Source organism: Bombus vancouverensis, chromosome 2, assembly GCF_051014615.1.
Source record: "Bombus vancouverensis nearcticus chromosome 2, iyBomVanc1_principal, whole genome shotgun sequence".
Classification (NCBI taxonomy): domain Eukaryota; kingdom Metazoa; phylum Arthropoda; class Insecta; order Hymenoptera; family Apidae; genus Bombus; species Bombus vancouverensis.
The window spans coordinates 17,625,312-17,642,083 of NC_134912.1; the positions used below are offsets into that span (position 1 = coordinate 17,625,312).

At 35.2% G+C, this 16,772-nt stretch overlaps 1 protein-coding gene across 9 annotated transcripts in view; it reads right to left on the reverse strand.

The window, feature by feature from the left end:
* Window positions 1-16,772, reverse strand: part of unc-13 — a 375,340-nt gene that overhangs the window by 45,044 nt on the left and 313,524 nt on the right. For 7 of the 9 annotated variants that reach the window (XR_013061854.1, XR_013061853.1, XM_076627833.1 and 4 more), the window contains one exon: window positions 14,016-14,136. Coding sequence is in view for 7 of the 9 variants with exons in the window: in XM_076627833.1 (XP_076483948.1) it covers window positions 14,016-14,136 (121 nt within the window). In the remaining 2 variants the exon portion in view is untranslated. Of the gene's footprint in view, window positions 1-3,805; window positions 3,913-14,015; window positions 14,137-16,772 lie in introns of all 9 variants that reach the window. The other 2 variants (XM_076627830.1, XM_076627832.1) reach the window with 1 other exon arrangement.

Sequence of the window (16,772 nt, forward strand, 5' to 3'; positions counted from 1 at the left end):
ACATTTTTTCGAAAAGAATAAGGGTAGCATTGAAATAACTTTGGAAGAACTAGCGACGTTCCACGAAATTGCTGTTACGAACGTTTCCTATTTTCTTGCCTCGAATCGGAATTTTAGTAAATCGGCTGGCAAATTGTGGATCGAGGGCGAGTAGACAATTTCGCAAACTCGACTTCATCTATGTTTGTTGAGAACGAGTTTCGAGAACAGGAGCGAACGTCGTGAAATTCTGCCTTCTCGAGTGACAATAACCTATGGAGTATTCGTTCATTTTTTAAGGTAAAATATTTGAAATTTCTCGCGTTTCGTGTCTTTTAAGTAAAGTTACATTATGACAAACAAAGCGACCGAACAATGACCAGTGATAATTTGAAATCGAACGATGAGAAACAAAGATGGTACGAAGGAAATTTTCCCCAATTTTGACTATTCGACTATAGTATTTTCTAATCTTTCCTAGTCGTTCTTTCTTTTTTTCATTTTTAGGAAATAAATAAATTTTACAAAACGCGATGTCTTTTCCGTTTAATCCACTCGATGTCAGACTACATAGTCTAAAAAATTGCTGCCCTAAAAGGTGCCAACAAGTCTAACTTCGATCTAATTTAATCTAATCCTTTTGGCAAATATTGAACACCAAGTGGATTGAACTAAGAAAATATAAAAGTTGTATAACGTTTTCTTATAAGTAGTTTCAATAATTTTTCAAAGAGCAACCCTTACACCTATTCCAATCCTATGAATTCTAAAAAAAAAAAAAGACTCCAGTCGAACAGTAGAAATTAGGAAAAGTTGTTAAACTGCATAATTACCGAAATTTTATCCAAGGAAGGCAAAATTCTCATTCGAGAGAGGCGAAAGGTAAAATGACTGACGAAGGAGGGCTGTTTGAAGAGGTTGTGGTCGGAAGGTTAGGCGAACGTCCTGGAAAATGTAGCCGCGATAATGGCCGGTGAACGATGTTGTTGTATCCAGAGACGAATGTAAATTATGCAGGTGACATATATGTGCGCGCGCGTGTGTGTATGTGTATAACGATGACACGGTGTAACGCGCGAGCGAACATCGTGCGTGTAGGATGTTGGTCGGACGTGTGAGAGTAATCGGTAGGATTTATGGGCTACGTGTGCTCCAAGGAGGATGACGTGTGAAAAGTATGCACCCGTTCGTCACATCGCATGTACATGTCCCTTTTGGAATTACACGTTGTGTGCATGTACGTGTATACTCGCTAGAACCAGTGCATATAGAGAAATAAGTAGGTTGAGACACGGTCGGGAGACTCGTAAAGCGATTGCCTCGAGGGTTTACTCTGTTAAACGAGTATTTGTTGTTTGGGGGTTCACTTAAGAAGGCTACACGTACGTTAACTCTTTAAAACTGTATTAGAAGCGAGAGAGTACGGTCTAGAGATATGTATTAGGTCGTCCGAAAAGTTTCTTTCCTTTTATAAGGAAATAATGGATGCACAACGTTTCCCGTTTTATATTATTTTGTCGAATTACGTATGATCCATTTTGTTCTATCAAAATAAAGATCACAACGTTCGATAGATTAGGTTTCATGTTTGTATAGAGATGCATCGTTGTAAAAGACGTGTCTGTAAAAGAAAGACACTTTGCGGACAATCTAATACTTTTGAAGTTTTAAAGTTGCAAGGCGTTGAGCTTGATTAAATTGTGAATTTTTATGTAGATTTGTGGGTTTTTCACTTGTTAAGTATTTGTTAAAAATTTGGATATTTCACATACTTTTATTTTGTATATACCTTGTGCGCGTCTTTTTCATTTTTAGTCTACTTATGGCTACGTACATGTTATTTTTCATTTAACAAATGAATCGTTGAATCCATTTCAATTTTAAATTTATTTTCTTGATCTTCTAAATTTCCAATTAATAATATTTCTTTTGTTTTGTTTTGAGATATAGCCAAATTTTTATTAACCGTTACTGGTTATAGATACGTTTTCGTTTGAAACTTATCAAAGACTAAAAGAAATTCGATTGAAATGAAACTTTGATAAAACGACACTTGGATACATTTACTATTACCAATTATTTCTCAAACACTCTATCGTATACAGTATGTTTTTATTGAAGATTTATTGGAAATTAAAAGAAAAAGGTTTGAGATTAAACCCCGATAAAAGAATATAAGCATGCAGATTATACGAATTTTAATAAGATCTTATCGCAAAACGGAACACGAGTAACAAGCATGTTATATTACTTCTAGCAAGTATACACAGTATTTTTCCAATTTAACGCGCAATCGAATCGAAAAAATGTTCATTTCGTGTGTAGATTGGTCATTGTCAGTGTTTTGCGATTAACTTTCTACTCGCGACTAACGCGTGATTTTTCTACAAGCTAGTGTCTCTCTCATCGACGCAACTCTATTTCCGTGAAGTAACATTTACAAGACTTTGTTTAAATCCACTCGACGAACCAAACATCTCGTCTAATTCGCGTAGTGTCACAGTTTCGCTATATCAAAATATAATATGTATACATGGCTTCTATGCACACCGTTATTTTCCCCAAAAAATTCATCAACAGACGCAAACTGTCACTCGCTACATCAAGACACATCGACACGAACAATGCAATCTACGAATCTTGCGACGTAACATTTGAACACTTTCGACCGGTGTCACGGAACGCAAGATAATTTTCTCTCTTTTTACAGGCAGCGATTCGTTTGTAAAATAGAAAGGAAGATACAGCGAAAGAAAGACAGATGCAGAGGCAGAAATGAAGAGCAAGAAAGATAGAAGCAGAGCAATAGGCAAAGAAAAGAAGAGACGTAGAGTAACGAAGGAAGAATAAGTTAACACGTTCGCTGTTGCATGGATTTTCATGAAATATGCTACACAAATATTTTTCATATAGAATTTTTTTTGCAATAATCCATACGTATAGAGAGTTACGCAATATTCAAACAAATTGCAATAGATATTTTCGTAATAACTGGCGCAAAATATTCTCATGTACGTGCAAAGCCTCGCAATATCGAACAAAATTTTTCACAAAAATTTCCTCATTATTACATTTTCTTTTCTATTTGAGCTGCTATAATGTTTATGTAAACGCGATACAGTGAACGTGTCGAAAGAGAAGCTTAATGAAAAAAGAGAGAATATCACGAGTGATCCGCGAAACCAAATTTCTCTCTCTCTGTCTCTCTACCTGTGTAGTCCTCTATTTTCATACAGATATGCGAAGAACGGGTGCATTCCCACAAAGGCACAGCCAAATTTCTATCACAATATATAGAATATATAGGTAATATATAGACGTGACAGTTAGTACAACACAGCAGCAGCCGGCAGCGCGTTAGATTCGACGATGAAATTATATTTAACGATCACAGATAAACAGGAGATACAGCAATGTGTGAGATAAATATGTATACGCGATCATGTGATAATAACATATACATATTGTTGTGGGAGTACAGAAACAGGATCATAGGTGAGGGGAAGAAGTAAAGGAGGAGAAAATAGAAAATGGAAAATAGAATAAAATAAGAACGCGGTGAGAAGTGGCGTGTAATATGACTTTGCAAATGATGATATAAATAAAGAAATAAAATATCAAATAATAATAACAATAATAATAATAATAATAATAAGAAGAAGAAGAAGAAGAATACATTGAGGCACACAGGTGGTACACACAATATGTATCGTATATAGAGAAGATAGATGTAATATAATCGAGCGCTGCACGTTTCATCGTTTTGTTGCACGGAGGGGGTGCATAACCGGCCATGACCGGCGGGCACAACGAGCTGGCCACAAACCTGTAATGGCGATCTTCGCGGACCACTTGCTGGTACCGTCCAGAACTGACTGCTTCACCGCCGACATGTGACCCGCATATGCTTCCTCGTCGACCCCGAAGACTGACCTAAACTCCGACGAGACTTTCTTTCACATGTGCTGTGCCAATGGCCTAGATCTCGTCCTACCTGTTTCATCTCTTTCTTTCTATTTCCCTTTTTCTTTTTTTTTTCCTTCACCCCATGTTTCCCTATCTTTTCTCCATTCTATCTTTTCTAACTTCGAGTCATCCGTTTCACTCGATTTTCCTTTAGTTTCTTTTCCTCTCGCACGAGACACGTTTCATCGTTTACTCTCCGACTAACGTTTTCTTTCTTTTTGCAAGCGTCGCGTGCAACGTGTAACGCGTGCTCGTCGTAATTGCATCACGGGATAATCCACTGCGTCGAGGGTTGCTAATGGGTCGCTGCTTTCTCTCCTCTAATTGCAATCGCATTTTTGCTCTGACCAAATGAATCTTGTTGCCACACTTGGTATTCTGATTTCGGGATTTTAAAATGTCGCCCTCGCGGAACCGGTATACAACTTTTCAGGCTGATTCTACGATTCTGAGTGACATGTTGGAAGAGAAAGTTTCATTAACGAGCTGTAAAGTTACACCGATGCTGTATTTTTATTAAATTCTGGATTTTTTTTTATTGTTGTTTAGTACTGGACGAAATATTTGGTTTTAAGGATTAAAAGTGATTTTGGAACAGCTTCGGAACAATTCGAAACATTTTTTATTACTTTTGCTGCTGTTTTAGTAGGTACTTTTAGAAATAAATTAAATCAACAACACAGGTTTCTCTAGCATAATTTTTGTTAATAACAGGAAATCGAAGAGCAACAATTCTTTCTCAAGTAATTCAAATACATTCTGTTCTTTGATGTTTCGGTCACCATCGTTTATGTGAGCAAAATCTCGTTGAATTTTTACTTATTACAATTTGAGCATACCACGTTGCACACGACGCTTTATTCAGAATATATCCCGATAAGATTTTTTCTCTATACATCTAACAATCAGGTCCAAGATTTTTGTTTACAGCTGAATTTATATACGTATCGTTACATGACAAGATCATATCAATTTCTACAAATACAAAGCTTCTTTCCATAATGAAACTAAAATTCAATAACGTCAAACTAAGATTATCCATGTTGTGCTCTTAAACAAAAGGACCCGTCGAAAGGACCCGAAACAAATTGATCGATCCGCGAAAGCTATCGAGGAAAAGAAACGCAATTTATCCAAACTTAAAACTGTCGAAAATGTACGCTTCGTAACTTTTCGACTGACAAATAACTCTGTTTATCGAAACGTCGATATCACGGTCTGATCGCGCATAAATCAACTTCCGTGCTACTACGTGGATCCATTTTATCGACGAATATTTTTCATAGAACGGATATTTTCAGCGAACATGCGCCCTTTTGTAATTAACACGTTCGGGTCATCGATCAGACGGTTAACGAGGTCGTTGATTGTCCGATAGTAACTAAATTTTCTTCTACGTATCTTCGACCTTTCGAGAGCCATAGTCGGGACGTGCGACCAATGACTAGATATATTTACACATTTTTTTCTCACCCCTCCTCCCCCCTCAGAGAAGACGAGACCCGGCCTTGTGCATGATAGCGAGATTTTCGGTTCATTTCACACGTTCGTTCTCGCGCCTTTTTACCCTGGCTTCGCAGTCGCCATTGCCTTGCCCTTTTTCACGTTATGGACACGTTCAAAGAGATTGCTATCCGATTATATCGTGTCGGTATACTGTCACCATTGGATACGTTGCTTCCAATCCCGCTTTGTACACCTTGTACAATTTCGCATTGCAGACCATTCATGTTAGGTGATATTGGACTGCGCAAAATCGCGAGACGAGGGAAATTTCGTGATGAGAATGTAATCGTGGTGTGTGATGTAAGGAATATTCGTTTTTAGAAATTATTTGCCCGTCTGTTTCGTATCTTTCGAATAATTCCTTCGATTATTTTATATTGAAATTATATCATATTCGTACAATACGAGCATGCGTATTTTCTACCAATATACGAGGAAAAAAGGCACGTGAAAGTTATCCATTTGTAAGATTGAGTTTTATAATTAGAAAAGTATCCTTTTTATTCTTGCTACGAAAGCGAAATTCTCTTAAATATAACTTTCAGAAACTGGATAGTTTCGTATATCGATCGTTGGTGCAATTATGTTCCTGTAAAAAAATACTCGAGTTCCGCCCAAACATAGAAATGTATTTCTATTAATCTGGGGTTTGTAGTTCTTAAGAACAAAAAGTCGAAAATTTTCATCTTTGAAAGAACTCGTTCCCTTGCTTTTACTCATATTTTATTTACACCGTGTAAATACAAATTTTCCGCGTTCCATCGCTTCATTTAGCGAGGATATCTGATTTTCCAGCGGCATGAGCGTGAAACGCGATGCAAAAATGCTTGATACAACGTTCGAAGACCGGTAAACACGACGCTGTACTTATTTCTCTGGTAATTCTCATTCGCAGGACGACGATAGCTGCTTCATTAACTAGTAACCGATGAACAAGCATGGAGTACCTTGAAACGAAACAACCATTGCGCGATGAATTATCCATTGACGTTCGATGGATCGGTTCTTAACGTATTCACGAACGGGGAAGCAGTATTAATTAACCCCGATTCCCACTAATTTATACACCCGATCGCTTAGTAGCTTTTATCGACATTTTAGATCGTGCTCATCGCTTCGAGTAGCGGATATTTCGATATTTTCAATTCTAAAGGTTGAAAGACCGGCTCCATTGGAAAGACGATGCTTGAATAATAATCGGTTATTAATGTTAATCTCGTGGAAATGAACGACAAGTTTTTTTTAGAAGGAGCTAAACATACTTTGCGTTAAGCGAATGACCCATTTAAGAAGAAATACATGGTTGAGTGGATTGTGATTTATATTATTTGATTCGCGTAATTTCACGAAAGTAGTTCTTCAGTATAATTGCGGATGAGTAAGAGTTACGATAGATGGAATTACTTTGCAAACTAATATTTTTATCCGTCTATAGGTTTCAGTAGTTGAATTAAAAAAGTACGATATATTCATCGAGAAGATAACTTTCTAAAGAATTATATATTATATTATCGTAATAATTTTCATATCGTAGGAATAATATATGAATATACTATAATACAATAAGTTCATTTATTTCCTATTAAGATCAATAATTAATTAATTTGTAATGATAGTTTTAATCAGCCTCAAATATCTCGGAATAGAAATTGAACGTATTATATAATTGTTAAGTCAGTACCGAATTTAACTACTGTTAAAAAAGTACTGCTTACAAACAAGAACGTTGATAAGCTCTGATTATACGGTTCTTATCATTCTTTGAACTCGATACGATCACGTTCAATTACTCAAACTTGATAATTAGTATCAGTCGCGGAATACAAAATTTCGTTTAAGACAGCAAATATTTTCTTCTACGTGAAAATGAAGATAAGAGATAAAAATGTAATATAAGGAACAATTGAATTAGTATAATTATTCATATGTATTCCTATATATCGATCAATTGATCGAAATAACACAATTTTCATAAAGAAATTCTACTGGTACGTATAACAGGTTGTTAAAGAAACTCCATATCAATTTATAACTTCTTTATAACATAATCCAGAAGACCAAATATTCTTGTGCCGAGACGTGCATCGATAATGGTATTGTCTGATTATAATTCACGGTGGTATTGTCTCATTACAGAATTCGCACTAATGAGCCGCGGATCATCAATAATAGCCCCCTGGAAGGCAGCTGCATCGCTGATTAATTTCCCAGCGTGTGAAGATACGATTAGGATGGCGTCGCATAGCGTCGTAGCGATTATGAGGCTTGCAATGGAATTATCCGGCCGATCAACTACGTTATTATTAGCTGAAGTTTCGAAGTAAGCAAAGGAACGCGGATTAGGCACGCGAACGAGCACTTCCGTTGCTTTTCGGAACGATCAACATCGATGTTCCTGCCTACCGGCATCGGAAATTGCAATTTCGACCTATGCGCTGCCGTTGATTACTTAATAACTGATAATGAGTCCGATCGACGCGTCTCTAATCGCATTCAAGTCGATAGTACGATTTCGTAGGATTGATCGCGACCGACGTAACACAGGACCAAACATAACTCGAGGAAATGGCACAATTGGTTCACCGATCTATGATTGTTGGAAATATTTTATTAAAGAAAATAATAAAAAATTAATAAAGAAATTTAATGCGTTGTATAGTAATATCTTTCGGTACTTTTTCGGTAATTTTTCGTTTCACATTGGATATTAATTAATGGATATTAAATATTAATTTTAATTTTTCGAATTGATATTAATTATTCCTTTCGTGAGAATTTCAAGAATTTTCTGTTTAATATTGCAAATATTAATCGCTCCCTGTTTCATAATTTTAAGAATCATTTATGCGATTTCAAATTGATATATAAATTTTCAAATTTTCGTTAATAATACACGTATATATGATATTATTGCGAAGGTGAATATTGAATTCTATTCGCCGTTTATTTCGGGAATTTTATCACATCTGTTAGTTCGTTATATCTTTTACTTGTTATACGTAGATCAAACAGTTTGGACCGTAGCTAGTGGACGTATCGCGCTTGTTGTTTGTTTAGTTTCATTCTAAGATATACAGGACTTGATAGAAAAAACAAAAAAAAAAAAGATATCTTTTCCTCGTTATATTTTCGTTTTGTCCGAACAAACGACGAAAGCTAAATTCGATCTACTGTCTTTTTGTTTTTTTATCATTAATCGGAATCCGATAGTACACGTCATGGCTTTTAAGATAACTGGCATACATGTACAGATAATATGTTTCAATTTTTGAAATTTCCATACACATTGCCTGTTTTACTCTGTATCAATGTAAACGTGATATCAATGTGCTTCATATGAAAAAGAGAAATCGTAGAACTCGTCACTATTTAATTAATAATTATAGAAACAAGACACGATGAATATTTAATACGTATATCTTTATTTTGGAAATCATTGCATCTGATTACGGTGGCGATAAATTGAAAGTTAGAAAACTGATATATATTTACATCGAACATACCAGAAACGCCGGGGGACATGGTCCACCGATTTTTATGACTGCTATGCATCAAAATATATTATCTTTTCCTTTTTCGGATAAAAATTTTTCCGCGCAAATGCCGCATCGACTTCGACGTCGACTTATAGGTATACGAACATATATCGCGAAGAATACTGCAAAATATGACGCAGATTAACGAGTGTAAAGATAGAGTTTCGATAATACATAGTTTGCAAACGCTGCAAATACATGATACGTAACGAGAATCATAAATTCTGTATACACAATCCTCGATTTGCATCTATTTCTGCTAAACTTTGAAATACATGTGTTTTGAAATAATTTATGCAGACACTAATAATTCCATAACGATTCTAATCGTAAGTTAACCAGTATACTATACGTTTGTAGCATTTCGTGAATATTTTTTATAAAACACGCGATTGTTTGAATACAACAAGCTCTTTATTAATTATAGTCTTATTTTCTTATTTTTATTAGGAATATTAAATCGTTATCGAGGAGATTCTTATTCGAGGAGCTTATTTTCTCAACTGCTGTGCATTTTGAATTAATCGAATTACTCATATAGATATTAATTTGCCGTAAGTATATTTTCCAGAATAGATCGCATTTGTTCATTTATTTAACGAGAGTTAAATGGCAAAGAACGGCATCTGCTTCTTTCGGGAAACGCGATATTCTTCTCGCTTTTAAAACATAGAACATATTATTTTGTACTTAAAATCAACTTAATAAAAATACGCCACCATGAATACGTTGTTAGGTATGAAAATACGAAAGTTCAGTTAAATTATGAGCCGGCTTTAATGAAATGTCAAACGCTGCTTCCACCGTAAAGGTTAAGCCTCTCTTTTTTCATTTACTAAAACTCGGTCTGACAATCGTTATATAGTGAAATATTGCGATGCAACCACAAAGGAGTTAATAAATTTCGAAAATCTTCGTGATTAAATTTTTCATGAAAATAATTACGACGAACTTTTGAAAAATTCTCCCTTTACATTCGAAACGTATCGATTGTAAATTCTGGATTTAAAGCAAAATCAATGCTCGAGTCGCTGTAAGTGGTGGCCGTAAGTCGTTTGAAGAACTTGCTTGGATAAGCAGATTAGAAGACGGTAAAGCAGGTTTATGAGATATTCTTAAGAAAAGAGTCAAATAAAAAAATATCTGAGAGTGGATATTCTGATTTTACGAGCTTAAAAGGTAACGGAAGATACAGTATCGTTCATCGATGCTATCGACCCATTTAATCCTGTAAAATTGCTCAATTTTAATGCGAGAAACTTACCGCTACATATCTGAATATCTGAGAAAAAGAGATTACTAGTTTGTATTGTGATATCGTTATACGTGTAATTTATATTTCTCATGAATTTTCATAACTTTGCAACTATCGTCATGCAACGGAAGATGTTTTATTATTCTAAAAGTCCCGTAGGTTTTCCAATCGTGATCTGTGTGATTATACGTTTTAATGTTCTTTGTGACGAGTTTTAACAAGTTCCGTAACTCGTCGACCCGAAATGCTTTTCAACTTTGTCGGTTGGGGAAAACTAGTTACTACCGACGTTAACTTCCAGATGTACCTACATGTTCGACTTAATCCCATACACGCTATGTACTGTTTACCAAGTTACCGAAGGAAACGTTCCCAAGGATTAAATATGTGTTACACAATTTTGGATTTCTTTTTAAGGTGATTTACGAATTTTTATATTAGTCCTATCTCCAATAAGTTTTTATTACATTTGTTGCATCGTTGATTTTTGGACGATGTTTAATAGAGGAATCTTTTTAGCAACTTTTAATTCTAATCTACATGATTATCGATTAAACGTTAACAAATGTTAAATACATTCGGCTAATAAACTTCACCGTGAAAGTACTAGATCGTATGTTTATTTTATGTAAATATAACTGGAGATATTCGAGGAAATTTTATATGAAAATTTGTATTCGTTTCTGATTTCTGCTACCTGTTACGGATTGTTACATCGAGTTATCGAAATTGTTTAAAAAATTGAGATTACGGTTTAGGATTTCAAGGAAATTTCTGCAGAGTGTTTTAATTAGATCTCTCTGAGAAGTTATCGAGATTGTTATCAGATTCTTGAAAATATCTCCAAATCCATCGCGCTATCGATGATTATTTCTCACACGGTTTTCGATAAAACGCTTTCTATATTTAAGTGGATTCCACGTGCATTGCGATATAACGATTAGCTCGGTGACCTCGAAGACTCGACGTGATCGCGACACCGCTACAAATTTCACAGCTTTACAATCGGAAGTTTGATCTTGATCAATCGATCGAACCTTCATCGAATCTGCATCGTCTCGTTGGTATTTTCGAGGAACTTTGACAGAGAAAATGGGCCAGGGCTCTTTCATTCAGGAAACACCTATCTATTTTTCTGTCAGCGAGCAAACGTCGCTATAATTTCGCGTCGATATCGAGTTCAATATAAATTGCGGACTTGAGAATGTAACATTATATTACGTATTTCATTTTCAAATCGCCAGAGATCAGCGATAATTGATTCGATTGATTCTAAAGGTTATAAATAATAGTTAATTCTTTGAATTCAATTTTTACCGCTCACTTTTCCTACTGTTTATTCAAGGTCTCAATTACACAATTAAAAAACGCCCAGATTCGATTCCTAAATCCTATCACGAAATTATTAGTATCATATGAAACACTGTTTGCAACAAATCCTAATCCCTGGCACTCTTAGCTTGTTAGTTGACTCATTTCTCGACAAGAAATTTCTATAATTATAAAATTAAAACCGAAAGAAAGATACTATTAAGATATGTATGATTTTATGTGCTAGACTAAGTTAGCTGCGTAGTAGTGATACTTGTATGTGAATATCAGTGCGTGGAAGTATGTGTGTGCGGCGTCTCGAAAACGGAGAAACGAAAACTGTTCAGTTAACGGTCTGGTATGGAAGAAAGTGTTGAGACGCGTGCAAGTGTGTATCGATGAATATCTTTGAAATCGTTTATCAAATAAATATATAACTATTCTAATATAAATTCCAAGCGTAAATTTAGTGTTCCTATACCATTATTTAGGCTATTAAGATCCAAAATTCTCAACTGATACAAATCGATGACGTTAGTTCTAATCCTTTTACATACAAATATAACGTAGTCTATTTTTATTAGAAATGCAATGACACGTAAACAGATGGAAGATCTGAAATCTTGAAATTCGAACGAGTCAATTCGTCTTTCCTGGTTAACGGGTTAATGGCGAAATTGCTGTCCATTCTTGTCGCTCTCACGGAAGACTAATTGTAATTTAGCCAATTGTTACACGTGTCTCGAGCCTGGCCGCATTCTCCAACTCGACAAGTACAATTCTTCTCGCTGGTAACCATATCGTAGAAGAGAACAAAAGCGTATTAGGCTCACTGGTAGTTTTTCAGCTGGAAAATGCGAAAGTGGGGTATACATATTTTGAATTCCGTGCTCTCGTGGACAGATCCAACCGGACGATTCCGCAAAAAAGAATAATGCGACGTGGCATGTTGCGTGAGGTTGTTGGGAAAAGGGAAAAGATCGTAGTCGCTTTCAGAGCTCTTTATTGTGCAACGGACGGCCAACCTAAATTTACCTATTTCACTGTCCCTGCACATTCTGAATGCCGCTATTTGCGCACGCAAATTTGCGGTCCTACGATAACTGGACTCAGCGCGGCTAACCCATGCAAATGTAAAAACTTCTCGAGCTCGTTTTGCAACGCGAGTCGAAACTTCGCACCCGGTGGCTCTGCTAGTTGACGTGTAATACGAATTTCATTCTGCTTCTGTCTTTTCAGAAATGGAATAATACGCGCTTAAACGTAACAGGCTCCCTTTCACCAGTTTTTGAAATAGTTTACGCGAAAGTATTTCAATTTGTGAAAATTTTAATTGTATACCGTTCCCTTTTAATATACATAGTTCATAATTTCGTTGATGATTATTCAACGGATGAAACAGAAATGAAAATTTGTATCCTTTGTGTTTTATCACTGTAGAATTGTTTTAATAAGTGAATTATTAAAAGCTTTTGCGATGCTAATTATTCGTAAGAGTGTTTCTTCTTTGAAGTTAGCGATCATTTAATTAATTATTTCTTGTGGAAAGGTCAATATTTTTATAGTTTCTGGTTTATCATTACAGGATTGTTTTAATCGATTCATTAAATTTTTTTATGATCAAAATCGTACGACATTTTGTATAATAATATATAGTATAATATATATATATATAATGATATGTATGTAACATCGAATATTACTACTATTAGACGATTTATCTACAAGTTATTGTACGTGCGTAATGTTCAAATAGAGAAAAGCCAGGGAACGATTTGAGATATAAAATACTAATTTGTACATGTATCCTATACATTCTATGTACATGTATTTCTATGAAAAATTCAGTCTTACAAAAATTGTAATACCTCGGTTAATTCCTTAATCATAGACATGTTTCGCGTTATTTAAAGTATCTTAAAACAAACGATAATGCGCATAATCTAAATGTAGAATTATTGTTATTATTGTAATTATGTAGAATTAAATGTTCTGAATTATTCTCGACAGAATAGAGGATAATACAAATCTCGGTACTGACCGAATACTATTGTGCTATATAATCATCTTTGTCCACGAGTTTTGATCAAACGATTGCTATTTTTCGACCATAAATCCCACCGATCCAACTTCCTTAAACTTTCTCAAAGAATTGCAATTTTTGAATAAATATTTTGAATTCGAAGGCACGTATACAGCAGTGATAGTGATTATTTTATTTACATTTTCTTCTACCGAAAAAAACGGCAGAATACTTTGAGTTTAAAGAGTTTAATTAATAATTTTGTATACCGACAGGCAATGGCGACGGATCATAGATTCAGCTAAGTGGATCGCAATCGATCGACTGTTTCTTCCCTGAAAGTTGTTTGTTGCCACTGACGGGATTTTCCGTCGAGTCGATTATGCTGCGACAAAAGAAAATCGGGAAGAAGAGAAAAGATATGCTAAGAAGGACTCACCGGATCAGCTCGAAGATCTCTGGCTTTTCTCGTTCCCTCTGCTGCATCCTCTCCTTCATGGCTGTGATGATGCTGTTCGCCTTATCCTCGGCGCCATGCTTCGAACTCTTCTCAGCCGCTCCTGGGAAAATGAAAAAGGCAAACGGTGAAGATTTTACTTCGACAGCGTAACGTTGTTTAGCCGGTTTTAATAGAAAATAACATAAAATATTTTGTACAAGGCTTATTTTGCGACAAATACTCTACGCTTTATCTGCTGTTTCTGTATCAACTGTGTAGGGTAGTAAGAAAATAAAAAGGGTTCAAAGTTTAGACTCAAAGTAGATTACATATTTATGTATTTACATTGCATTTAAAAGTGAATAATACAGAATATGGATGAATTATGTCAGATAATAGTGAGGTGGATTATTATACATGTTGGTTGGTTTATTAAACAGACGAGTGATAAAATTGTAATAGTCAGTGTATATTAAAATCACTTTAAGTACAAGCTCAGATCTCAGCGAAACGTTCAGAACACGAAGGAATAGACACGTTCGTAGTTTATTATTGGATAATTCTGTAAGTAATACAGTATAAATTGATATAAATTAATACTGTACCAAATTAAACGAACAGCTGCAAAACCGGCTGTTTTTCCTTCCATCATCATTTGAAACCTACAGTAGCGATTCGTCACTTTATTTATTCATTCTTGAGAAATTGTAACTTAACTAGTTTAAGAAACTAATCAATAGCGTATTTTGTCTCATCGTCTACGCTCGTTTACCATTATTATGCCAAATTTTCTATTCTCCTTCCATAAAACTCCTGCCGCGACGAGTTCCACTGTTTTCCATAATAAAACTGCATTAATTATGGAATGACCTAATATTTTATAGAAGCTTCTCTTAGTTAAGGGATTTGCCAGTTTCATAGACGTAAATCTAATTAAATCAGACTGTGAACAATTATTTTTAATTTTTTTAGCTGATCTAGAAGGATATATTCCTTTATACAACATGACTGTACTAGCAGGATGTATTAACGTAATCTGCTTTAATCAGCTGCTGTAGGTAGGTAACTAATCCAGCATAAACACACCGTTGCGATACATAATAGGGATTAGAGTGACGTTAAAAACAAGACACACTTTCTATGCTTTATTAAATTCCTAACTAAATTCTAATGAATAAATAGTACGTGTGCGTATAGAAGATTTGATAATATACAGATTTACGCTTCGCAAATTAATATTACCATTTTCTTCCTTTCTCTCTTCTTCTTTCTTTTTTACGTTCATTTGTGATGTTTATTTATTACGAATTATATTTATGTACGGTTAATATAATATATAATTCATTAGTCAGTTCGTGACTATTATTTTCATAATTAAATAAATCATTAACTTTCTTCAATAATTTCAGTAAGTTTATTTCGATACGATTATTCCCACAATTCTGTTCGTTATGATTAGACTGCATCTGTTTATAAAGATTTTTATGAAGACAAAGTGGCTGGCAAAAGCATCTAAGCACTTGCCGAATCTTCTTTCGAACGAATTTAATGTTATACGGTATACCTTGAAATCTATCATGCTGATATTGGTAAAAGTGAAAACCAATCGTGAAGACCAATTGTCGCAAGCATGTACTTCGTAAAGCTTTTAACAAGCCACAAGATTTTCTGGCACCATCTTCAGCATTAATCGCTTGTATGTTTCAGACTTGCAAATTGACGAGTTGAAATACAGTCAAGAGACTTGAGAGTTGCATACTAACTTTTGCCAGGAGTATGTTTCCAATAAATGTTTTGTGATTTCTATAGGCATTCTGAGATTTGTTTCAGATTTTACTCATATAGTCACGGACATTCGGTTTTCACTATAGCGTCATGAAAATTTAAGAAGTCTCGTATGACACAAATGACACGTTCGTAAGAATTTCTGAAGTATTAGGTTGTCCGGAAAGTGTCTTTCTTTCGCAAACGTGTTTTTTACAACAGTGTATCTTCATACAAACGTGAAACAAAGTCTGTAAAATGTCACGGTGTTTAACAAAACAAATAAAACAAAATGGATCGTACGTAATTCGACAAAATAATATAAAAGAAAAAACATCGTGCGTCTATTATTTTCTCATAAAACGAAAGAAACTTTTCGGACAACCTAATATAACTTGGTATAACGCGTTTGCGATACATCAACACGACGCGCCGTGATCAACAATTTATTAAGTCTACCATTAAACTTAATAAATTACAGGGACAATAATTATTGCCGTGAATATGTTCGAGCGACCATACTTTCCAAAAGCAAGTTTCGCGATTTCAATGGCAACTTCGCAACTTTTCTCCGTAACTTTATCTCAACCATTTCTTTTCGAGCAGTTTCCGTGGTCTCGGTTTCGAAGGACGCACACTTCAAGCTTTTCCGCGAGATACGCGTGAAAACGCAACCGTCGCGTCTTTCGTCGAGCGGAACATTCGAGCTTTAATTTTCCGGTGTAAGCTTCATCCTAAGCTCGTTTTATGCACGAGCCTGGGTTCTTGCGCGAGTAACATCACCGCGGCTTAACCAGACCGGAAATTACACGTTCTGATCGTTCAGATGTAGACTACGTAGCAAACTCCAGGCAAGTGTTGGCGAAAAATCGAAGTTTCTGATAACTAAATGTAGAAATCGAGAGAAAAATTGGAAATGTTCAATCACGCGTGTATTTCCAAACAGCATTGTAGAAAGAATCGTCTCCTATGGTGAGGATTTTTTAATATTGA